Source organism: Protopterus annectens, chromosome 15.part0 (genome assembly GCF_019279795.1).
Source record: "Protopterus annectens isolate FY-2018-M chromosome 15.part0, PAN1.0, whole genome shotgun sequence".
In the NCBI taxonomy this organism is placed as follows: domain Eukaryota; kingdom Metazoa; phylum Chordata; order Ceratodontiformes; family Protopteridae; genus Protopterus; species Protopterus annectens.
In genome coordinates, this window is record NC_056749.1 from 348,476,407 (window position 1) to 348,501,726 (window position 25,320).

The 25,320-nt window shown below is 40.9% G+C and overlaps 1 protein-coding gene across 3 annotated transcripts in view; it reads left to right on the forward strand.

Annotated features, from left to right (window-relative positions):
• Nucleotides 1-25,320, forward strand: part of OPHN1 (oligophrenin 1) — a 2,670,560-nt gene that overhangs the window by 1,931,132 nt on the left and 714,108 nt on the right. For all 3 annotated transcript variants that reach the window (XM_044057106.1, XM_044057104.1, XM_044057105.1), the window contains exon 11: nt 9,005-9,083. In XM_044057106.1, the coding sequence (XP_043913041.1) occupies nt 9,005-9,083 (79 nt within the window). The remainder of the gene's footprint in view (nt 1-9,004; nt 9,084-25,320) is intronic.

The following is a 25,320-nucleotide window of genomic DNA, read 5'->3' on the forward strand; positions in this document are numbered from 1 at the left end:
CAGAAATCTAGTTATGACAGGTCGAGCAGATTACTTTATTCGTTGAGGGAAGGAGAGAGAGTACGAATCCAGACAACGAAAGGTTTTGATCGAGTAGGACAGATAGGCATCTGTGCCGAGTCGAGATGTTATTGGGTAATCTCCAAGGGTGTGGACTATAGGAGGAATTGCAAACATCTTCTTCCTGTACCAGAATCATCACCATTGCAATCACAACATTGTATCTGTGATGCAGATTCTAAATCAAAGACTGAGTGAGTCATTGTTTCCAGACCAGTATATGTTCAAAAGTTTGATTATGTTCCAGAGAGTAATTTGAACATTCCACAGGTCAACCATTTTGCAGAGACTGTTCCAGTTGCTAAAACTGATTCTCAATTTTATGTCACATGACATGGACGAGTTTCTAACCCTAGTGTGAAATACACAGCAATGTGGACTTGATTGTATATACGTGTTCTTAGTACTGCATAATGCATGTCTCTGGATTATTTGTGATTTCTGCATTCTAAATACATGATCAGTTGCATGTTCTATTTCTCAAAGAGGGAGGATATAGATCAGAGTGTAGCGTGTGTGCACTATGTCTTTAAGAAGCATGTGAGGCTGTGTATGTACTTATATATTCCAGTCATGTGCAAACCCTAGTGCCATTTTGAAGAAGCAGCCAGTGTGTAAACATGTATGATCGCAGTAGTTAGTTTGTATACAAGTTACTTAGTCATAGTCAAATAAGCTTTACAGTAATGTGTTTGTATAGAATAAAGCTGCTTAAACAGAACCCACAAAGACTCTTTTATATGTGTACCAACACGAAAGCGACACCATGATTATCTAGTAGCTTTTTTTCCACGTGTTATAAAAAAATCCCTTATTTCATGACATTCATTTGATTTTCCTTACTGACATTAACCCTACACTTTTTTTCAGAAGGCTTTTCATACTTTTTATCAACATTTTATGAAAAACTCTGCTGAGGTTTACTCCTTCTTCCCTCTCTTTTTTCCTTTTGGCGTATCTCCTTTTGTGTACATGTGGTAGTGTGCCTGACCTATTTATGGATGAAGCCCCTAAATTAGGATTCAGGAAGTGCACAGAGTGTGGCCATAAGCTTTCTCCAGCTGATGGCCAGACTCTGTGTGTAGTGTACCTGGGCATGGTGCACCTTCAGACCTCCTGTCCTATCTGTGCTGGGTTCAATCCCAGAGCACTGAAGGACAGGAGGGACAACTTAATCCTAAAAGGACTACTTCCCTCCTCATGAACGGCAGCTCCTGCACCTCTCTCTTCAGGGACAGCAGTTGCGTCTTCTTCCTCTTCCCTGGCCTTTGAACTCAAACTGCCGCCAAGAGGTCCAGGGAATGGGAGAGGATCAAGAGAGACAAGCCGCAGAAGTGGTCTCCAGACCACTTGGCCCTGGCTGGCCCACTAGCCAAAGTTAGGACTCCAACTAGGCCTGTATCACCCCGGCTTCAATCCCCAAGGTTCTCCCCTGAGCCGGAGGAATTGCGAGCCAGGTCACCAGTTAGGTCTCCGCCCTCACTGGCATTGTCGACCAGTTTCTGTGGCATCGTCCTTCCACTCCACCTAGAGCCTCTGGGAGGCGGAGATGGACAAGATGATGTAGAGATTTATCCACACCTAAATACATTTGGGGGTCTTGCCTGCACCCTCTCCCTTTGGAGGGGGGAGCTCGCAGTCCTTTCTTGTGCTGATAACTCCTTCTCTGATCTGACCTCTGGTTTCGGAGACCATAGATCCAAGGACCCTTGGGGTCAGAGGGTCGGTACCGACTGTACCTTCTAGCGCAGCACCAGCCATTGCCTTGAATGTGTCAGATCCGAGCTCTTGGAGCCGTAGCCTTGGGGTCAGATCCAAGGGATTGATGTAGACTCTGAGCCTTTCAGAGCACAGTACTTCCCTTGGTATCTCGGCTCCTGGAGTCTCAGCTCTGACTCCCCTGTTGGGTCAGAGGGGAACGGTTCCAGCCAGTATTTCCTAGGAGGTCCGTTCCTTTCAGCCTTTGATGTCTTGGAGAGGGTTCTCTCTGTGTTATGGAGCCCCTTGACTGTCTTGTCCTCAGATTCCATACCGACTCCCCCTACTTTTGGAGTTGTTCTGACCATCTTGTCAGCCTGTGCCCATTTTGCCTCAAGAAGCTCCCCCATGGAAGCAGCAGGAGGTTTACAAGTCCTCCCCAGAAAGTCCCACTGAGGAGGTTCCTCACAAATTAATGTATAAGAGGAAGCACCTGGAGCCCCCACTGGAGTCCCTTACCGAAGACACTGATTTGGAGGAAGGGGAAGGTTCCCCACGGTCACTCCCAGAGGATGTCTCCTTTGTTGACATCATGGAACTCCTCTGCCAGGGGGGGGGGGGGCTCTGCCCAAAAACCGACCTCAGACGAATCATTGTTCCTGTAGGCATTCGGCACAGGCCCATGTAGTTCTTGGGTGTCCCCTCCCATGGATCCTTTGGTGGATCTCATAACATCTTGGGCATGGAAGGAACTGGACACCGTGGAGCCTATCCCTATGCACCCAGATAAAGTGCTTAGTCCCCCTTCAGACAGGGCTTACTGGAACAAGGGATCCCCCATGGATGCTATGTTTGTGGCAGCCGCCACCAAGAAAGAGCTTGTGCAGGAGAGCTCTACGATTTATCCTCCTGACCGAGAGTCAAGGGCGGTGGACCATTTTGGGAAGCGGGTGTATGCTTCAGCGACCTTCTGTGTAAGAACGCTGAACTAAATGGCACACATCATTCAACTGCAGTGAGACTTGGTCAAGGAGATCGCTGAGTCGACCCCGGAGTTCATGTCGGTGGGGGATAAAAAGACATCCGCCGCTCGGATGGCCACTCTCAAGTCTGTGGCAAATACGTCAGTGTGTCTTCTCTCCCATGCCATGGAGGGAGCCAATAGGGCAGCTGGTACTGCCGTTGCCATTAGGCACCACACTTGGCTCCAGCTTTGTCAGTTCTCGGAAGCCTTCAAGGCATCTTTTACAAACACCCCTTACGACAGTTCTTCCCTTTTTGGGCCATCAATCAAAGAGACATTGGTCCAGAGTGAGAAGGACAGGAAAACACTGTCTGCTGTCGGGATCCGCTTCTCTTTCCCTCAAAGATTCTTCTGAAGGAATCAGTGAGAGATAAAGAAGATGTGGTTCCGTAAGTCTCAGGCATTTTCCTGGGACACTCACAACTCACCTCCCCCCAGAGGCAGAGGGGGTTATGATAGACACCACCGTAGGGGCAGATGGGGTCCAGGAAATTTCAGGTCCCAAGAACCTTTTTCAGACAAACCCAGGCAGCAGCCCTGAAGGGCTGCCTGACTGCTCATCTCCAGTGGCAGTCAGGGGTCAACTATTGCTTCACCCAGCGGCATGGGAGTCCATAACAACAGATCAATGGGTGTTGCAGATTGTAGCCAGAGGATATTCCATCCCATTCAATGAACCACCATGACCACCGAAGCACCTCCCGGATGTTCCACCCACGCAAAGGGAGGAAGCAGCTATAGAAGTAGAAAAGCTGCTAGGAAAATGAGTCATCCAGCCTTTCCCTCGAGACCAGTCCAGAGCAGGCATTTATTCCAGGTTCTTTTTAGTGCCAAAGAAAATGGGGGACTCGAGACCCATTTTGGATCTTTCCACCTTGAACCTGTCAGTAGCCAAGGCGAAATTCTGGATGGTCACCCTTCAATCCATCCTGCCCTTTCTGCAGGCGAATGATTGGATCGACCTCCAGGATGCGTACTATCATATCAAGATGGACCGGTGCTCTCGGAGGTTTCTCCACTTCTGGTTAGGAGCCAAACATTATTAGTTCAGAGCCCTTCCCTTTGGGCTCACCTCTGCCCCCCAGGGTGTTCACCAAGGTTATGGACGATTGGCTCTTCACTGCCCCCTCCAAGCATCTACTTTGTCAAGCCAGGGACTGTTTCCTCTTGCTAGCAAAAAGACTGGGCATCACCATCAATCTCAATAAGTCATCACTGGCCCCGGTTCAGATCTTAGACTTCATTGGAGCTTGGTTGGACATGATCCAAATGAAAGTTTTCCTCACTCCAAACAGGATACGCAGTCTCAAATTGCATGTTCTATACGCTCTTCAAGCCCAAGTTCTGACAGCAGAAACAGTACTAAGGGCATTGAGATCTATGAATCTCCAGTGGATGCTTGCTGTTCAATGGTCCCTGTTGGATCTGCCATTGTCATATCCCATTTGAATCTCTCGAGTATGCAGGGACTCTCTTCAGTGGTGGATTCAGTCCCTTGATCTAATCAGGGGACACCCTTTTATTCCGTCCTTTCCCAAAACCATGGTGACCACGGACGCCTCCCAGGTTGGGTAGGGGGGCATTGCTTGGGAAGGACGGTCCAAGGCACATGGTCAACTGAGACCAGCTTGCATATCAATGTCCTAGATATGAAGGGCGATCCTTCTTGCGTTGCAGGCCTTTCATGCCCATCTCCCTCTAGGGACAATTGCAATTCAGACAAACAGTATGTCGGTAGTCTGCTACATCAACAAACAGGGGGGAACCAGATCTCATCCCTTATATCGCGAAGCCATGAGAGTGTGGGAATGGGTCATCTCTACCGTCCGTTTTCTGGTGGCAGTGCACACCCCGGGGCAGTCCAGCATTCTCGCAGACAGGCTCAGCAGGTCTATTCTGATGTCTTATGAGTGGTCTCTGAATCCTTCAGTGGCAGAACAGATCTTTCTAAAGTGGGGTTGTCCATGCTGCGATCTTTTCGCATCTCCTTCCAATGCAAAATGCAGCAAGTTCTTTGCTCTGAACCACCCCCATTGGGGGGAAGCCCCCAGAGATGCACTGGTCCATGATTGGCCTCCCAGTCTTCCGTATGCTTATCCCCCACTACCCCTCATTTCGAAATTTCTTCAGAAAGCTCGCAGGGTGAGGAGCACTGTGATCCTCATTGCCCCATTCTGGCCTCGCCAAGTTTGGTTTCCCTCCCTATGTTCTCACATAGTAGTTCCACCATGGACATTGGATCCAGTTCCGGATCTTATTTCTCATCCCTCAGGGATTCCTCACCCAGACCTGGACAGTCTGAAGCTCACTGCTTGGCTGCTCCAGTTCCTATGATTGTTAGGACTCCAGGTGTATCATCCCCAGTTAAGACTATTCTGGTGGTGGCTCACAAGTCTTCCACTAAAAAGGTGTATTGTAGCAAGTGGAAGCATTTTTCCACATGGGCTTTGCAGCGTGCATTAGACCCTTTTACTGCCCCTGTGTCTGCAGTTTTAGAGTTTTTGGTGGGACTTTTTCAGCAGGGTGCCAGTTCCTCTACAGTCAAAGTCCAGTTGTCAGCTATTTCCAAATTTCATCTGAGGGAAAACATGTCATCCTTGGCTTCTTCTAAACTTTGTAAGACCTTCCTTAAAGGTACTTTTCTTCTTAGATGCCCAGTGAAGGATCCTACACCCCCGTGGGACCTTACTTTGTTACTTCAGGCTTTAGTTTCTCCCCTTTTGATCCTGCAACTTCTGTAGATTTACAATTTTTATCTTGGAAGACTGCGTTTTTGGTTGCCATTACTTCTGCCAAGAGGGTGTCAGAACTTCAAGCCTTATCCATGAAGGTTCCTTATATGATATTTCACAAAGACAGAGTGTCCTTGCGTACCAATCTGTTCTTTCTTCCTAAAGTAGCGTCAGAAGCAAATATCAATCAGATAAGCAATCTTTCAGTTTTTTTTTCCTTAATTTTCAAAACAAGGGGGAGTACAAATTACATCTGCTGGATGTACATAGACAACTGAGATTTTACTTACACAGGACAAAAACCTTTCATAAATCAGATCAGTTATTTCTTATTTCAAACCTTTCTTAGGTAGACCAATTTCCAAAGGAACAATTGCTTGTTGGATTTCACAATGCATTATTTGAGCCTACTCTGCTAAGGGAATTTCCTCTCCAGGGCAGGTAAAGGCACATTCAACTAGGTCTATGGCTTCTTCAGCTACTTTCTGGTGCAGGGTTTCGCTGGATGATATCTGTTCTGCAGCTACTTGGTCCTCATCTCATACCTTCATTTCACATTACAAATTGGATATTGTATCCAGGAACAGGGCATCCTTTGGCTCCGCGATGCCAAACCCAGGTGTTTGGTAGCTGGGGACTCTGTCCCACAGGTTGAAGACCAAATGAAGTCAACTATTTCAGATAAAGAAGTTATGTACTCACCATACCATTCCATCTGAGTAGTTATACTTTATTTATCTTCAACCGTCCCCCCTACCTTGTCACTGTGATACTGACCATATATGGAGATGGTTGCATCAGAAGTGTCCTTAGTCATACTTGGGCTCAGGATTGCCAGGTTACCAGTTGTGGCAAGGTATTATTAGGTCGGGAATGTGTGATGTTTTTTGGCAGCAAACTCGATCTGAAGGGAGGAAGGAGATGGGGCATTATAGGTAAGGGGAGGAGCTTGGAGCTCAGATAAGATGCTGAAAATGCGGCCATGATGGATCCGATTTGGATCCATAACCCACAGGTTGAAGACAAATGAAGTACAACTACCTCAAATGGAACGTGATGGTGAGTACATAACTTCTTTTTTCTGCTACTTCAGTTATGTTAGAGGTGTAGAAACGTCTCTAGGAATGCATGATATGCAGGTCTACCATTTTATTCTGCAGGTTGCAGGTATTTATGTGACATAATTTAAATCCAGAAATGCTGCAAAAATGTATTAGGATTGCTCAAAACAGTATTATGTATGGCAGGTCATGGGTAAGCCGGAATGTTTCCACATTTTTAGAAACAGTTTGACATTAAGTTTATGCTGATGTTTAGATTTATGCAGTAAGGTTTGGCTGCATTTGGCTTGCTTAATTTTAGATTTTTGCTGTTGCTGTTGTATATCAAAGCAGATATAATTGTGACTAATGACCTTCTTGATAAACATAATAACCAGTTTGAGTTTTATGCAGCCATTCCTTCCCCAAGGCTGGCAATTAAACAACAAAAGGTAGTTAAGGGAATGGTATACTAGGCAGGAGATGTCATTATGTACTGCACTGAAATGAACGGTACGGTTACTGTTACTAGTGTGAAACTATTATCTATTGTCTCACCCGTAAAGGTTCCTTACAATCAAAAATAAATAAAATTTTTTAGAGTAAAGCATGCAGATGACTTTGAACAACACTGCTTGTCTAAGCAGTGATGGTGACAGTAGAAATACTGCACATGAATATATAAGTTGAAGTGTGTACCACCACAGACCTCATAAATTATTGCAGAATCTCTTGACTCAGTCCTCTCATGGAGCTGCTTATAGTGTTGAGTAACATCCTCATGAATACCATGCAACATCACTATCATGCCCTACTTTTCATGGTGTGTACCTCACATAACACTAGAGTAACATCCTCATGAATACCATGCAACATCACTATCATGCCCTACTTTTCATGGTGTGTACCTCACATAACTGTAGAGTAACATCCTCATGAATGCAATGCAACATCATTATCATGACCTACTTTTCATGGTGTGTACCTCACATACCTGTAGAGTAACATCCTCATGAATGCCATGCAACATCATTATCATGACCTACTTTTCATGGTGTACCTCACATAACTGTAGAGTAACATCCTCATGAATGCAATGCAACATCATTACCATGACCTACATTTCATGGTGTACCTCACATAACTGTAGAGTAACATCCTCATGAATGCAATGCAACATCATTATCATGACCTACTTTTCATGGTGTGTACCTCACATAACTGTAGAGTAACATCCTCATGAATGCAATGCAACATCATTATCATGACCTACTTTTCATGGTATACCTCACATAACTGTAGAGTAACATCCTCATGAATGCAATGCAACATCATTATCATGACCTACTTTTCATGGTGTGTACCTCACATAACTGTAGAGTAACATCCTCATGAATGCCATGCAACATCATTATCATGACCTACTTTTCATGGTGTACCTCACATAACTGTAGAGCAACATCCTCATGAATGCCATGCAACATCATTATCATGACCTACGTTTCATGGTGTGCACCTCACATAACTGTAGAGCAACATCCTCATGAATGCCATGCAACATCATTATCCTGACCTACTTTTCATGGTGTGTACCTCACATAACTGTAGAGCATCATCCTCATGAAAGCCATGCAACATCACTATCATGCCCTACTTTTCATGGTGTGTACCTCACATAACTGTAGAGTAACATCCTCATGAATGCAATGCAACATCATTATCATGACCTACTTTTCATGTTGTGTACCTCACATAACTGTAGAGTAACATCCTCATGAATGCAATGCAACATCATTATTATGACCTACTTTTCATGGTGTGTACCTCACATAACTGTAGAGTAACATCCTCATGAATGCAATGCAACATCATTATCATGACCTACTTTTCATGCATAACTGTAGAGCAACATCCTCATGAATGCCATGCAACATCATTATCATGACCTACTTTTCATGTTGTGTACCTCACATAACTGTAGAGCAACATCCTCATGAATGCAATGCAACATCATTATCATGACCTACTTTTCATGGTGTGTACCTCACATAACTGTAGAGCAACATCCTCATGAATGCCATGCAACATCATTATCATGACCTACTTTTCATGTTGTGTACCTCACATAACTGTAGAGTAACATCCTCATGAATGCAATGCAATGCAACATCATTATCATGACCTACTTTTCATGGTGTGTACCTCACATAACTGTAGAGTAACATCCTCATGAATGCCATGCAACATCATTATCATGACCTACTTTTCATGGTGTGTACCTCACATAACTGTAGTTTAACTCAGTTTTCATGGTGGTAGCTAGCATTGGGAAATAATTATACGACAGAGCTTATTTTGCATTTGCACACAGTATGAATTAGATGCATATAGTTTGTATTTAAAGAAATCATACATAATTTGACCATTTTGTTCTTTGTGGAATTTCACAGACAGAGGACATACACCTTGCAAGCTTTATCAGAAGCAGATAGGAGGCTGTGGATGCAAGCGATGGATGGCAGAGAGCCAGTAAGTATAGGAAGAAACAGTATCTTATAATGCTGAGCATTGTTTGGAAGAGTAAGAGATGCGAAGCTGTGTTTTATTACCTTCAGTAACAAGTATAACAAATTCTTTTTTAATATGCAGCTTACTCCTGTACCAGTTTTTTTCAGTCAGGAAGGTTTACACTTAAGCAGTATGGTCAGAGAAGGCTTCATTAACTATATAGCATATTATTGTTAAGTTTAGCAGTAATAGCATTTTGGAAAGGATAAAAGGGCAGATGGGGTCAGACTGATTCTCCCCAGGGTTGCTAGTTATATTGGAATAACCCAGGAGCATATAGATTTGGTGGCGGCTAACCTGCTAGTGCTTAAGAAGGTTCAGCCCCTTTCACATTCGCCGAGTTGCATTGGTTCATTATTACAACTGTGGAACAGAGCAGGCTTACTGCAGTGTTATCTCCACACTGGTATGCTCAACCTGTAAGCCCACAGAGAGTGTTCTTTTAATCAGATTGTGAGACACCATTACTGAAAGTACTAGGTGAATACCGGATGGCCAGAGATCTCATGCACATTCTTTTGATCACTATATTTTATTTGGAACTCTTAGTGTGTGAGGCAACATGTGATAAAAAGTTGAACAATTGCTTTAAAGCTGTGACTTGCTTGTAGCACATTAAACCTTTTGTTCAGTGCTTTAAAGGAGATATATTTGATCTTCTGTTTGAATACAATCACTAAACTAAAAAAAAAAATGCTGCCAGCTGTACTTATGCCAGAGGTAAGAATGGACTGCTAGTGTTTCAGGTAATCTTGACTGAAGATAACTAGCAAATATTAAAAAAAATGGCAAGACATGAAAGCAGATGATGAGATTGAACCGTTAAATAACAATCATAAAAACTGTTTGGATCGGATGACATTTTATTTATTTTAAAGCTGAAAAATTCTTCTTAGAAGATTGTTATATATTACATGAGAAGTAGTTTCTGAGATACATACATCAGAGAAAAGCAAACAAATGAGTGCAAAAATAGCTAGTAACTAAAGACAGCCAGAAGGAAAGAACTACACAAGTCACAGTTAAGAGAATAACATCAAAGGAAGGTTAACAGTACATAGAGGTAAGAAAATAAAACGTCAGTCAAGATTCCGGATCTTTATCCTTGAACAGTTATTGTCTCTGTCCATAGTGGGCCACCTGGGTGTCTGAATTCAGAAACTGTGTCGCTGCACTTACTATTACTAGGGTAGGTAGACTGAAAGCTCTCCTCCTTTGAAAGGTGACAAGGCATATGATATATGCTAGGTATTGTCTGAAACTGAGGATACCTGTGCAGCTCAACAATAAAAATGTCAAGGCACTTTTTTTTTTCTTTTTCTTCTTTTTGCCCATCGGTCACCAAGTCTTCCCAATAGATTATGGGCTCATTTATTCCCTGGTGGTGCAGATAATCTTCAGATGTGCCAGAGAAGTAGACTGCATGGGTGGGAGAATGTCGTCTGGGCAGACATCATGGATGTTTATGCAGTGACATCACAGCAATGATAGCATTTTGTAGTAAGGCCCTAACCCCCTCCTTTGTTGATGATATGTACAATTACACAGACACTACCATTGCTCCCTCCAAGTGCACTCATGCTCGCTCCCTCACATGCAGGACCAGGAGCTACCATCCTCAGCTTGGGCAACCACAGTGCATACCCCTCCTTACAGTTGCACCTGCTTTTGCCCACAATGCCAGGCATAGCCAGCTGGGAGCCATCTCCCTCCCCTGCAGGATGCTCAGACACAAGCCATCCTCCTGGCTAGTACTGTCAGTTTCCTGGGCTGCTAATTAAACCTTGGTTGCCTGTGCAAGTAGTTAGGGCTTTAATACTCTATTCCTCTGGATTGGCTAATATCAGAGTACTTTTAACAATCGGTAAACTTACACATGAAGGCCTGAATTCAGAAACAAATAACATAGTGAGAAATGTTAAATTGTGTGACTAGTGATGACACACAAGGGTGGTGGTAATTCAAAAAGAGCACACATCTCATTCACACTAGGCTTTGATATGGCATTGTATGGAAATGACCACGTAATGAGATTGAAACGAGTAACGTTGTAATGGGATTGTTGGAGAATAAGTTGCATAAACGCTGACACTTATTGATACGTTTTCATACACCTTCCTCAGATGCATATACCCTCTGTTAAAAATTCAAAGCTTTTATATACACCTGTTGACTCTGAAACTAATTGACCATTATACCATTATCCAATAGGATTAATCCATATATAATACAGCAAAAATAGCTAAAACCTATACTTTTTGTATTGTAAATCAATTTGATAGGTGAACCACTGTTATACATCTATGTTGGGTCCCAATTTATAACCATAAATAGTTAAAACATATACATTAAAAGGTTAAAAATGTTTAAAACAGTGTGTTTATAAAAACAATGTGTTTATAAAAACGAAATGTTAGAACATCCATTATGAACTTTCCTCATTTCAATGAAATTGTACATATAAGGCTGCCCTCTGGTGGTAAATCACAGTTTTGCAGCCCTTAATTTAAGCACTGGAAGAATAGATAACATGTAATTCAAGCCTGGGACTTTTGTAGCTTCCAAAAGAATCTGCCAGAATAGTTCTCGATATTCTAATTTGGCTTCCCACACATCTCCTCTGATTTCCTTGGGTACAACCTCTAAGACGAAGAATGTAAAGGAAGCCTGTTCACATATTTGTTTGTGATGGAATAAAGCATTATTAACATTTTGTTTTTTTAATTTCATAATAATGTTCATAAATCTTCAATTTTAATTTCCTTTCCATCTTCCCTACATAAAATTAATTACATATCAAGCAGGCTGCTAGGTAAACAATTCCATTTGTATTGAAATTGGAATAACAGGTACTTTTAATTGTCCTGTTTCTACTTGGTACTTCTATACAAGATTTATTGTGTATGTATGGGCACTGTGAACAGCTCCCACATTTAAAAGTACCTGTTTTCCGTAATCTACCTTTTTGATTGGAGCTCTTCCCAAACTCAAATAAATTCTTTGTGTTCATATCCTTTCTATATATGAATTTTAAAGGTTCTTTATGTGCGAGTTCATCTTTCCCCAAAATAGGGGCAAACCTTTCCTTTCTTCCTTCCACCACATCTGCATAGGACAAAAATTCTAAAAATCTATCCATACTATCTATCCAGAATATGCAAATGTCATCCAAAAAACGCTTGTAAAAGCACCAACAATTAGCAAATTCACTGTTAAATACAAATTTTGTTTCCCACCATGTCAAAATAATGCTTGCGTAGGTTGGAGCACGTTTTGTCCCCATGGCAACCCCTTTTCTCTGTCGAAAAAACTCACCCTCATAAAACATAAAATTGTTGTGAAGAACTATTTCCATTAATAATAAACAATTACGAAAATCATGTTGAGTAAAACCACCATTATTGCTCAAACATTCCTCTAGCCATAAAAGCCCTATATTATGTGGAATGTAACCAAATAAATCAACAATATCTAAGGTTACAAAAAGAATGTCCTTACGAAAAAGATTGGGTTTTACCTGCCTCAACAAGTCCCAAGAATCTCTCAGAACTGAAGGACCCCCATTAGAATTTTTGTCCTATTTAAAAGGAACCACTAACTTCTTGGATTTCACTTATGACATTAATAAACATGAATTGATACATCTGGACATTTCACTTTTCAAGTCTGAGAATGAATTTTCCTCTAAGGTATATAGGAAAAATACTTTCTCTAATTCCTATCTCCATTTTAGCAGTGGTCATCGATTTTTTCAAAAGAAAAATTTATTAAAAGGCTAATTGGTTAGGATTAGTCGGATGACGTCACAGGACAGAAATTTCAAAACAGAATGTGACTTTGTATGTGATATGTTTAAAGAAAGGGGTTATCCGGACAAACTAATTCATGATATCACTGTAGATGTGGTGGAAGGAAGAAAGGAAAGGTTTGCCCCTATTTTGGGGAAAGATGAACTCACAGTTGTAGGTACAGAGAGCAACCTTACGACCAACTGGGAAGAAGCTTATGTTATGGATTATACCGGTGACTCTGGTGTCATTAGGCAAATTATAACTAGGGAATGGGATAGATTCAGAGAGTTTTCAGATTTGGACATTGCACATAAAGAGCCTTTAAAATTCATATGCAGAAAGGACATGAACATAAAGAATTTATTTGAGTTTGGGAAGAGCTCCAATCAAAAAGATAGATTAAGGAAAACAGGTACTTTTAAATGTGGGAGCTGTTCACAGTGCCCATACATACACACTAAATCTTGTATAGAAGTACCAAGTAGAAACAGGACAATTACAAGTACCTGTTATTCCAATTGCAATACAAATGGAATTGTTTACCTAGCAACCTGCTTGATATGTAATTAATTTTATGTAGGGAAGACGGAAAGGAAATTAAAATTGAGGATTTATGAACATTATTACGAAATTAAAAAACAAAATGATAATAATGCTTTATTCCGTCACAAACAAATATGTGAACAGGCTTCCTTTGCATTCTTTGTCTTAGAGGTTGTACCCAAGGAAATCAGAGGGGGTATGTGGGAAGCCAAATTAGAATATCGAGAACTATTCTGGCAGATTCTTTTGGAAGCTACAAAAGTCCCAGGCTTGAATTACATGTTATCTATTGTTCCAGTGCTCAAATTAAGGACTGCAAAACTGTGATTTACCACCAGAGGGGCAGCCTTATATGTACAATTTCATTGAAATGAGGAAAGTTCATAATGGATGTTCTAACATTTCGTTTTTATAAACACATTGTTTTTATAAACACACTGTTTTAAACATTTTTAACCTTTTAATGTATATGTTTTAACTATTTATGGTTATTCATTGGGACCCAACATAGATGTATAACAGTGCTTCACCTACCAAATTGATTTACAAAAAGTATAGGTTTTTGCTATGAGTTCTACAAACAATTGATGTATTATATAGGGATTAATCCTATTGGATAATGGTATAATAGTCAATTAGTTTGAGTCAACAGGTGTATATAAAAGCTTTGAATTTTTAACATAGGGTATTTGCATTTGAGGAAGGTGTACGAAAACGTATCAAGAAGTGTCAGCATTTATGCAACTTGTTTCCTTTGTTTTTATCGCTTGTTCAGTGAGAATAAAACTATTTGGCTTCTTTTGGACTCGGGTCCTTATTGGTTTTGGTGTAGTTCCAGTTCGCTTTTCATCTCGTATTTTTTTTTTATTGTTGGAGAATACAAATTATTGTAAACAATATGGAAGACTGATTCAAAACTGTATTCAATTTTGTAGTGAGTAGTGACCACCAGTATGGCTATGTGCAAAATCATGTTAGGGGTTACTCACTGCACCAACCAGGCAATGCCCACAGTTTCCCCATCTGGCACACAATCTCTACTGTGTCATGCATGGAATGGCTACTCTCGGAATAGACATGGGTTACTGTGGTAAAGGAGTACTGAGTGTATGAGTCAGTTTGTCATCATATGCACAGATAAGAAGGGCTACAGGAGTAATGTTGGGGAGAGCTACTGATGTGGGTGAGTGTGCCTCATGGCCTGGTTCTTATGGTGATTTGGGAAGGGTGTTCAGGGAGGGGGTCGCGGTCTCCAGTGTAGTATATTTGGGGAGAGGAATTTGATGAGATGGGTGTTTTGTTTTGTGTGCGTATGTGTATGAACACAAGTCCTGCAGAAGGTGCTATACTCTGCATGTGTCTCTATGTATGTATATCGACCACGTACATCCCCATCCATGGTGGGTGACCTTTATGAGAAACATCATTGGCATGATCCTCTTCTGGCACAGAGGACATTGTGTTGTGCAAATTTGAATGGTGGGACCTGCCAGTGTTAGGTTCAGCACTACACCCCATTTGCATCTGCATCTACCCTCAACACTGGTAGTTGGCATGGAGGAAGTGATGCCGCAGAATTAATGCTGTCTCATTACCATTCCACAGGAGGCTTCCTCACCAGAAATGAGGTTTGGGCCACAGGTGAAAAGGACATCAGTAGGCTGATGTGACAGCCAACCTCTACCCTACTGGAGTATCCTGAGACTGAGGGGTGGCTTGCACAGGCAGTGGAGCAGTGTCTGTGGAAGAGGGAGGTGATATGTCTGCCACACTGTCTGTGCCTGACATTGTCACCGTAGCCACAGACTGTGCTATGCCCTGGCAGCCATCGTTGACAGGCTCAGACCTTTCCCCAACGTCAGACATGCCAACATCCATGGTGTAAGAAACCTGGAAACTAAAAGATTAAAGGATGTGAGAAAACAGACAAGCATACCCAAGTATGTCAGAGCTACTTTGTGACTCATTCAGATTATATTGAGGCTACATCTGTAAAACAGGAAGGTATGCAAAACATATAGGTCAAATACTTTGTGCAGACTGGTGTTGCAGCTAAAGGCCTGCTGCACCTGTAAGAATGAAAATGCTGTACACAGTATGAGTGTAGTTCTGCCCCTGTCAGGTTACTTAATATTATATAAATGTAAGATAATATCCACCTAGGGCATCATCCACTGACACCTGTGTTGCTTAGTGAAGTTCTGCACCAGTGTCAATTCCTCCACCAGGAATGAGGCTGCTGTTATGCCCCAAGACAGAGAATGCAAGAACTCTTCCATATCATTTAAGGATTACTGTTTAGGTAGACCCCCATCCATGGCCTTCCTTGGCTCTGCAAGGTAGCTTGCCTTGTTGCAGGCACAATATCATGGTGGTGGCCCTTTGTTGTACTTGCTGTCATATACAGTTATGACTACTGGCAGAGAAGATCTGCTGAACAAAGTCCTGTCAGACACGTTACAAATGGAGGAAGACCCAGTCACTGTTATCTGTAAAAGAAGATCTGCCGACCATGTTCATGGAGGGCATGCAGCACAATATCATTCTTTGTCTGGGAAAACCTCTTCATCCCCTTCCTCTTCTCCAACTTCTTAGGCATTCTGCCATATAATGAGAGGATATTCACCTGTTAAGATGTTGGTCTGTTACGTCATTTGCACTCATATCACAATATGTCACTATAATAAAGTCCATAATTACCATAGAGTTTGCTACTGCTGACCCACAAAGAGGCACAGGTCACAGGCCATCTGTGAATGTGCCTGCCATGTGGCAGTAGTTAGTAGCTGATCATAGATGTGCCTCTAACACACATGACAGAGCTATGAAACATGCGTTTACAGTCAGACCTGATATCATGTCATGAGCACGTAACGTCACACTTATGGCCTCCATCACACTTGTGGATGTCTACAGCTGCAGTCCCCTGTACTCTCTCTCACTCATAGTGTTACTTTTTATGTCACCCAACCTATGACATTCTGTCTGTCACAACACAGGTATGCTATCAGAAGGACCATAGTCCATCAGCCTTTATATGTGTGCACCATGACATTATGTTGAGACCTACTGGAAGCCAGCAGTGTAAATGTAACTAACAGTTAGTAGGGCTGTACCCCCTGCCCAGAACATCGTATTGCAGATATAGTACACCATACACTGTATAATTGATATAGATATAACCATCCACCCAAACAAAAAGACAGAAGTGCATTTTGAAGAGGGATTCCCCACTGCCCCCAACCAGCAATACCAGAGATCCTCAGTTCGTCTTGTATTCCTACATAAGTACAATAGCTGAGCATTAGTAAAAAGAAATTCTCACACCCCCATACAACATCACAACAGACAGAATGCATTCTGACATACATGCTCGATCCCACTCAGACATATTGGAGGCACAAGTTAAAAAGTGCATTACTCCCACCACATCCACAACCTGGGATGCACTTTTTGAAACACCATTCACTTTAAAGTTAGTCTGACCTCATCTGTCCCTTTATCCTTTCTAAACTGCTATTCATAATACCAAACAAGAGGGCGACACTGACTGTCATCTTCAGAATTCTGCTGCCCCCCCCCCCCACCTCCACATGACACAGACAAATACTTTGACAGGTAATTGCACCCACACATTACAGAGAAAAACAAAGGGTAGCCAACAGTGTGAAAACTCCAGTCCCCAGCATCCTCAGAAGGCCTGTGCACCCTACCTCATGCCAGCATACCTTATGCTGTGAAGAATAAGGTACAGTGGCAGTAAACTTTATAGTATATTAATAACCCCTCCAGTCCATCTTCTCCAGTCTCCACCCTCTACCACTGTAATAACAGTAGCATAGCAAATGGTACATCAAACCTGGTTCCCAACAAGTACTGGTAGTATTCCCTTGAACACTTACCTCATCTGTAGTGGTTGTGAGTGTCCACAAGAAATCTTCTTTTCTTAAGTCCGATTCCTTTGCAAGAGTGTTGCAAATTCCATAGCTCGATGAGCACTAGAGTAACAGTGGCTATGTTTATCACACAATTTCAAGGCTAAGAGTACAACATGTATGTTAATGAGCCAGTTCCTTGTACGTGTGTTTTAATTGCACTGTTTTACACTGTGTGCTTGGCCAAGGCTGCGTAATAAGGTTCATGCTAGACAGTGCACACGCATGAATGGATGGGACATTGGCCCACTGGGTATGTAGATATCTGTAACATTTTTTCATGGCCCCTAGACACACTAAAGAGTGGTGTAAGAAGTGGACTCTCATGTCATTGTAGTGTTCAAGCCAAAATGTCATCCAACCAATTGCACAATGGTATTTCTGCCTTTTATGCTGCCTTAGTGCCCACTGTTGTGCATTAAATGACAGCAGCAATGAGCTTTGATGCAAAACATGCTGTTGTGTTCCTCTGTACTGTGACCTGTGGAGTGACCGAGGCTTCTGAAGGCACTAAGTATGATGAGGCTCCCAGCTGATGTTCTAAGGAGTGTAGTTAGTTTCTGTACATAATGTACAGAGACCAGCACAAGCGTCTACTGGGGACCTGCTATGAGGACTGTCAGTATAAGGTGGATGCCTGACACTGTCTTGCTGGGGTGGAGAACGCTGTAGCTGTCATCACTCGTTCATTTGAGCAGAGTAGGCACTGCTACATTTACGTCAGGTCCTTCTTCAACAGTGAGAAGAAGAGTTCCGGTAGAATGTTCCTGAGTTGTACAGTAAGCATGATAAGTACATTTTATTGTAGTATAATTCATAACTAGCCAGGCACTTGCACATCATGTGCTTCCTCTACATTTTCATTTCCTGTTCAGATTTAGTAGAATCATTTCTTTCTTTCAGGAATAAGTACAACATCATGTTAGTGTAACTATATGTAGATGTCACAGCAACATATCTCTCTAATTAATTGTCTTTTGTGATTACTAGAAATACCCACTGCCCACAGGAATACACATTTGCATTGTCCATGCAGGCGCAGTTGTTGCCCCACCTACTCGATCTGTGAGAGGTGCCCACACTCTCCGGGTGGAGGTCATATGCCTAGCACAGCTTGACCTTACAGCATGCCAAGTGTTATGCCCTACTACACGTGTGCCTTTGATCCTGTGCAGTGTGCAACAAGTGTACCAGTTAGTTTTCCACATACTTTGTGTGCATTGCTCCAAACAAGGCCCTTGGCATACTCTGGGAGTTCTAGTCTGTGCCTACTCTGTCTTGTGCTGATGGCAGGCATATATTATAGGTATCTACTACGTTGTCCTGCATTTTCTGTACTATGACTTATGTCACCCATGCCCTTCCAAATCCCTTTGCCATAAAACATAGCAGTAGGGACGTTCTCCCACACTTTCCTTGGCCCCTACTGTCCTACAGTGCACCACCCACATAGCATTCCACATATATACAGGGAGGCATGGGTAATATCCATGCCTTCATGCCCCTTGCAACCCACTTCCTGCAGTTGCCCCTTACCCTGTAGTCTGTCTGGTCAGACAAACATATTGTCCAGATTACCACTCATACCCAATAAAACTTTTTTTTATTATGCTGGAGCTAAAGCGATGTGAGTGTTCATTGGCTGTACATAAACTCTAACTCCCCTACATCAAGCATGAACTTATATAGTTTCACACAAACAATTAATAGCCTCACACATTGTAGGAGAAAATCAATTCCCTATTAGACTGGATCCTAGTATCAGACCCTAACAAATTCACCACCACAAGTACAATGTCTGACTCTCTCAGTTTTCATGTCCCGGTCTATACAACCAGACACCTCACACATCCACTTAAACAGCATGTTTATAAAACAACACACAACCTTTCCAAGTTTAACCCAGAAATGTTCATTAGTACCTGTCATCTGTTAATTGTAACTTCCTAAAAATCCTCTCCTTTGATGATTCTGTAAATTATTTCACTATCACTTTCCTACATATCCTAAATAGCTTTGCACCTCCTAGAAGGAAGAGACTAAAACAATAATGCAATTGGGCTGTCCATAAAGAGCAGAATACTAATGCAGGATAGAGAAAAAGCATGGCAAAAATGTAAAACACCACAATATTCTGAAAACTTCAGAATGCTTTACAATCTTACTAAAAAAATCAAATAAATGAAGACGAAACTATACTATAATATCTTTCAGAATAACAGTTAACACTATCCTAAAAAAGTTTGGAGAGCCATTAAAGAAGTATTGCATCCCAGCCAAAAATTCAATCCTAATCCCTCTCCCAGTAACTCACCACTTGAAACTGCAATACAGTTCAACTCTTATTTCATAGATAATATAGCATCCCTAACCAAGGATTCCCCAACAGCCCCATATGACTACATCCACTTTCACCTTCAAACATGTGCCCACATCCTATATAATACTAAGGTGTTGTCTTAGCCCATTTGTGATCCACCTGAGGTGATATAGTAAAAGAAAGAGACCAGAACCAGAAAGACAAGCTGTCTCCTATATACATATCCTTGAAGTGAAGCAGTCTGTGTTATTGAAGCAAGGGAGCCAGAACAAATATTCACATCTACAACCTTATCCCATGATTATGATTATAAGTAATAGGCATGCCTTGCCAAGGCAGATCCTCCAAAATATTGATAAGGAGCCCAGCGTTTTGCAAAACGTTTCATTCTATGAGATTGCATCATTTTTTTCCATGCATTTTTCTCACAGGGTGAGTAACACTGAATCCAGGCCCAAAAGAGAATGAGAAGGTGAGTGTAATTTAAAAAAAATACTCCAAAATCGTTCTGCCTCATGTGTTTTAAGACTGATAATAAATTAGCAACAGCTTTTCAAGAAACTGGTGAGTATGATGTTGCCCTAATATAAGTCGTCAGTGACTGTTACCTTTTCTACTCTAATGAAACATTTGTCAAAATAGGATATTTTACTGGAAAAGGAAATGCCAGGCAGAAGTCAGACTAACTGTCCTCAGGATCACTAGCCAAATTACAAGTACTCTAGTGCCGATAAGAATTAGTAGTTAAACTGTTATTGCTTGCAAAATGTTTGTTCTAGTCGCTTGCATTGATTTGCATTGCACCTTCTTGACTGGTTTGTTATTTCAGGCTGAAGATTCCCTGCAGTGTTGCATTCTGACTAACATAGAGACCCTTCCCTCTAAACCCATTCAGAACGTTAGGCAGATCAGATGATAGCATAAGTGTTCATAGAATACTACCTGAATGCTGATTGGCTCAGGTCTCATACACAGACTTCTTTTAATCTGTAGTTGTCTTTTGGGGCTGTCACTGTATAATGATTATAAAAAGATACTATTTGTTTGAAGGTGTTTTAATGATTCACTTTTTGTGATCGATTAAACCTTTGGTTCAGTGATTTAAAGAAACTGCTTTTGTTCTTCTTTATGAAAGAAGTTACACTGGTTTTAGTAATACTCTTCTAACTCTACTTTTTGCCACAGGTAAGATTATATTGCATGTGTTTCAAATAATCCTTACAAAATAATTTTCAAAAGCATAAAATCTGGCAAGATACAAAAAACAACAGTTTGCTTAGAGGTCATCTGCTGGGTGATGTCATCCAGAATGGGAGTGAAAAGCTCTATGTCATTTTCAGAAACAGAAGCTAATGAATGTATTCCAGGTTTCTAGGAAGGCATAGTGTACTGACCACTCTTCAGTCTATTACGTGGAGGTATACAGAATATTGTATCTTTTTAAGGACCTGTTTGCCTACTGTGTCTGCTGCTGTTTAGAAGTGTAAGGACATTGGACATTTGTTTGAGAGAGGCTTCTTACACTGTCCTAATCTGCACCTATATTTCTGCCTTTTCCCTCGTAGGACACCTCCTTAACTCCCTGCCCAACTCAACCCGCCCCCATTGAAAGGCTTACAACAGAGAAGGACTGCTGTTAACTGTACTGAATTCACTCGCAGTCCAAATATTATTTTTTTTTTACAAAAACTCCTGAAACTAAGGGAACAAGGTTAATACTTATGTACTTTAACTCTATAGCATTGTAGCGCACTGCTCGGGAGCCCTGTAGCACTGGCGAAATCACACTAGGCTTCTCATAATCCTTTCTGTTAAAAAATTTAACTTTTAAGTGGGAAAACTCAAAAGCTGTCTCTTAAAACTCAAAAGCTTTCTGTTGAAAATTTAAACTTTTAAGTGGGAAAACTCAAAAGGACAGGGTAGCTAATGCTTAACAGTAGAAAGGATAAACAGCATTATCAGGGAAAGAGTGATTACTTGCACCTTACCCACTTTCTCACATTGTTTCTGTAGTCTCATGGCCTGGCTGAACCCGCTCTGTTCGCCTCACTATGCTCGGCTCACTCCGCTTCCCTACCCTACCAATTCCCACCCACCCCCACTGCAACTAAACTTATTCTATCCCCTACTCACCTGACCAACCCCTGCACCAATCAGCAGCCTTCAATAATTCCACCCAACCACACTCAAACTAAACTCCCCACCCAATACCCAAACTAAGTACCTAAGATCCACTCCCACCACACCCAGCCTATTTCCTCAACCACTATACTTCTCAACACCAAAGCTCCACCTAGACAAGTCATGCAAGGCAAACTACAACTACTGTTACTAACTCTCACTACTCTAGCCTACACCACATCCATACACACTAACACACCATTAAACAATACCTTCCACATAACACATACTTTCACACATACACACACACACACACACACACACACACACACACACACACACACACACACACATGTTGTCATCTGCTCCACACTATTTAATGATAGCTCATTATTTTATATATACAAAACACACACCACACTACCTCTCAGTAGACAAACAATATGTAGATCAGATGTAGACCTAGCACATGCTATAAAACTCAAACTATTCCTTAAAAAATGGCTACTAATCTCAGGAAACATACACCCCAACCCTGGTCCATGCAATAACATTCTCTCAGACAAACTCTAGAAGTATATCTAACAAACTACATGACCTACACGCATTCATAGCCCACTACTCCCCAGATACACTAACCATTACTGAGACCTGGCTAAAACCCACCACCCAAAATGAGAAAATTCTCCCCCAGGTTATAACATCCTAAGACTAGACAGAGGTGCTAAAAGGGAGGCGGAGTTGCAATTTTATTTAAAAATACACTTAACCTCCAGCCTCTGCAAACTCCACTTCCCAAATTTCTGAATGCAGAAACATTAGGCTCCATTTTATCTCTAAACAACACAAAGAGAATCAATATTCTCTGTAGTCACATCCCTCCAGGAAACAACTCTCTATAATCGAGGAAATATTACCATGGGCTGCAGTCAACCTGCCCCAAGAAACTATCCTGTTAGGCGACCTAAACTTAGACTGGCTAGCCTGCAACTCTAACAGTCCCTCAAACCATATTAACTTAGGTAATCCCAAAAACAATCAATCCTCGATTGGACTTCAGTAAATTTCCCCAAACAAAATTGCCATTTGGGCTTCCTACCTGATGAACTTAACGATCACTTCCCCACATTCCTCCTTCGAAAACATGTAAACATACCCAAACCCTTACTGTATAAACAAACTAGGGATGAACACAAAGTAAATCCGCAAATTCTTAACAGTGTGTTACAACAATGTAACTGGCACCCACTACAAACTCTAGCATTAGACCAGGCAGTTGAGTTTTTCAATAGTACTTTTATGAATGTTCTTAATGTAGTCTCTCCTATTAGAAAACTTAGAACTAAAGTAAACTATGCCCCTTGGCTGAATAGGACCACAAAAGCCTTACTAAAGTCCGGAGATAAAGCCTGGAAGATCTGGAAAAAGAATAACACTAGCCTAGACAGACAAAACTATCAACAGCTTCGGAACCAGGTCAAAAAACAAACAAAACTGGATAAACAGAACTACTTCCTAGGTATCCAAAACAAACATTCCAAAACCCTCCAAAAGTAGTATATTTATTGTTTTCACTTATAACCCTCTCACCGTTCTGTATTCTTGGTGTAACTTCATCATTACCTATGTGTACCATGGCCTGAGTATTGATTAAAATAGGGCCCAAAAGTTTCCTTAACCTTTTTGAGGTAATTTCTTGTATTAAACAATTAACCAGCGATGTAGGGTAACTGCGATTAATAAACATGTTATATAAAAAATTACATTCTGTGCCAAAATCATCGTCATGAGAACACATTCTTGAAGTTCTGACTAATTGGCCTTTCACCACTCCTCTTTTTTGAAAATATGGGTGGTTACTTGCAAAGTGTAAAAAGGAATTACTATAAAAGGGCTTCCGATATATAGAAGTCCTATAACAGTTGTTATATATGTCTTTACTCAAAGAAACAGGCCATGGTACATGTAGGTAATGATGAAGTTACACCAAGAATACAGAACGGTGAGAGAGTTATAAGTGAAAACAATAAATATATAACCAGCTTTTTAACACAATTTAATGACATTTCACATGACGTTAGAGAAATATTAAATTTGAACTGGGGTCTAATTACACAAGAATCTGCTTTAAATAGAGTTCTTGGATGTAGACCATTGGTAGCTTATAGAAAAGGACCCAGTCTTAAGAGACTATTTGAGATGCCACATCAAAAGCATATAAATGTTAGAGGTATGTTTAAATATGGCAGGTGTAAATATTGTAAATACATTTTAACAGGACCTTTTTTCTGTATTAACGGATACCAGTACTTAATACAAGATAAATACAATTGTGAAAGTCAAGGCATAGTATATTTAGCTAAGTGTAAATTGTGTCCTGTATTTTATGTAGGGAAAACTGAGCGACAACTTAAACAACGTATATATGAACATGTTTATGCTATTGCTAAAAATATTCAGACCAATGCATTGGCAAGACATATTAATGAGTGTAGTACACATAGTTTTCAGTTTGTGGTAGTACAAAGTGTTCCTAAGAATCCTAGAGGTGGTCCATAGCATCTCCAACTTGAAGAACAAGAATTGCTGTGGCAATTACGCACAAATGCATATGTTTATCCTGGTATTAATGATATGTGTTCCATAAAATGTATACTTAGACTAAAAGCCTTGGAACGGTAATTTTAGCAGGTAAATTAAATATTGGAAAAATTCATAACATGATATTTATACTTGACATAAACTAAATATTCTGTTTTAAAACTTATATTTTTCAATATGTTCAAATGGAGAATATTAGTTTTATCATTATTACACACACACACATATATATATATATATATATATATATATATATATGCATGTATATATATATTTTTTTTTTTTTTTTAGGTTTCATGATTATAGGAGTAGGTTATTTTTAGGTGTTGTGTTTAGCAAAGTTTTGGGTAGGTTAATAATATAATTTAATTAATTAATTGTTTAATGTTTCAATTGATGTGCTTTTTTGTATTTAAGCAGTTTACTTTAATTTATTTGTCTGAGGAAGTACTAATCAGGTTAACCAACTTAGAAACAACAACAATTTAGTATCAGCTATGTTCTTAGATCTCTCTAAGGCATTTGACATGGTCTCACATAACCTACTTTTAGACACTCTGTCCTCCATGTCCTTTGCCCCCTCCACTACTGCCTGGTTAAAAAACTATTTCTCTGATAGGAAACAATCAGTCCAATGGCAAGGTGTACTATCACCTCTTCTACCATAGGTGTTCCACAACGCTCGATATTGGAGCCTCTACTGTTCACCATTTTCGCCAACAAACTACACACCTCCACCCAGCATGCATCACTTATACAGTACGCAGATGATTCCACCCTAATCTGCTCAGCCCCATCCCTAACCACTCTACAAAAGCTTACCCAGGAATCCTTTAACTCCATTGAAAAATGGATCACTGATATCCAACTTATTCTAAACCCCAACA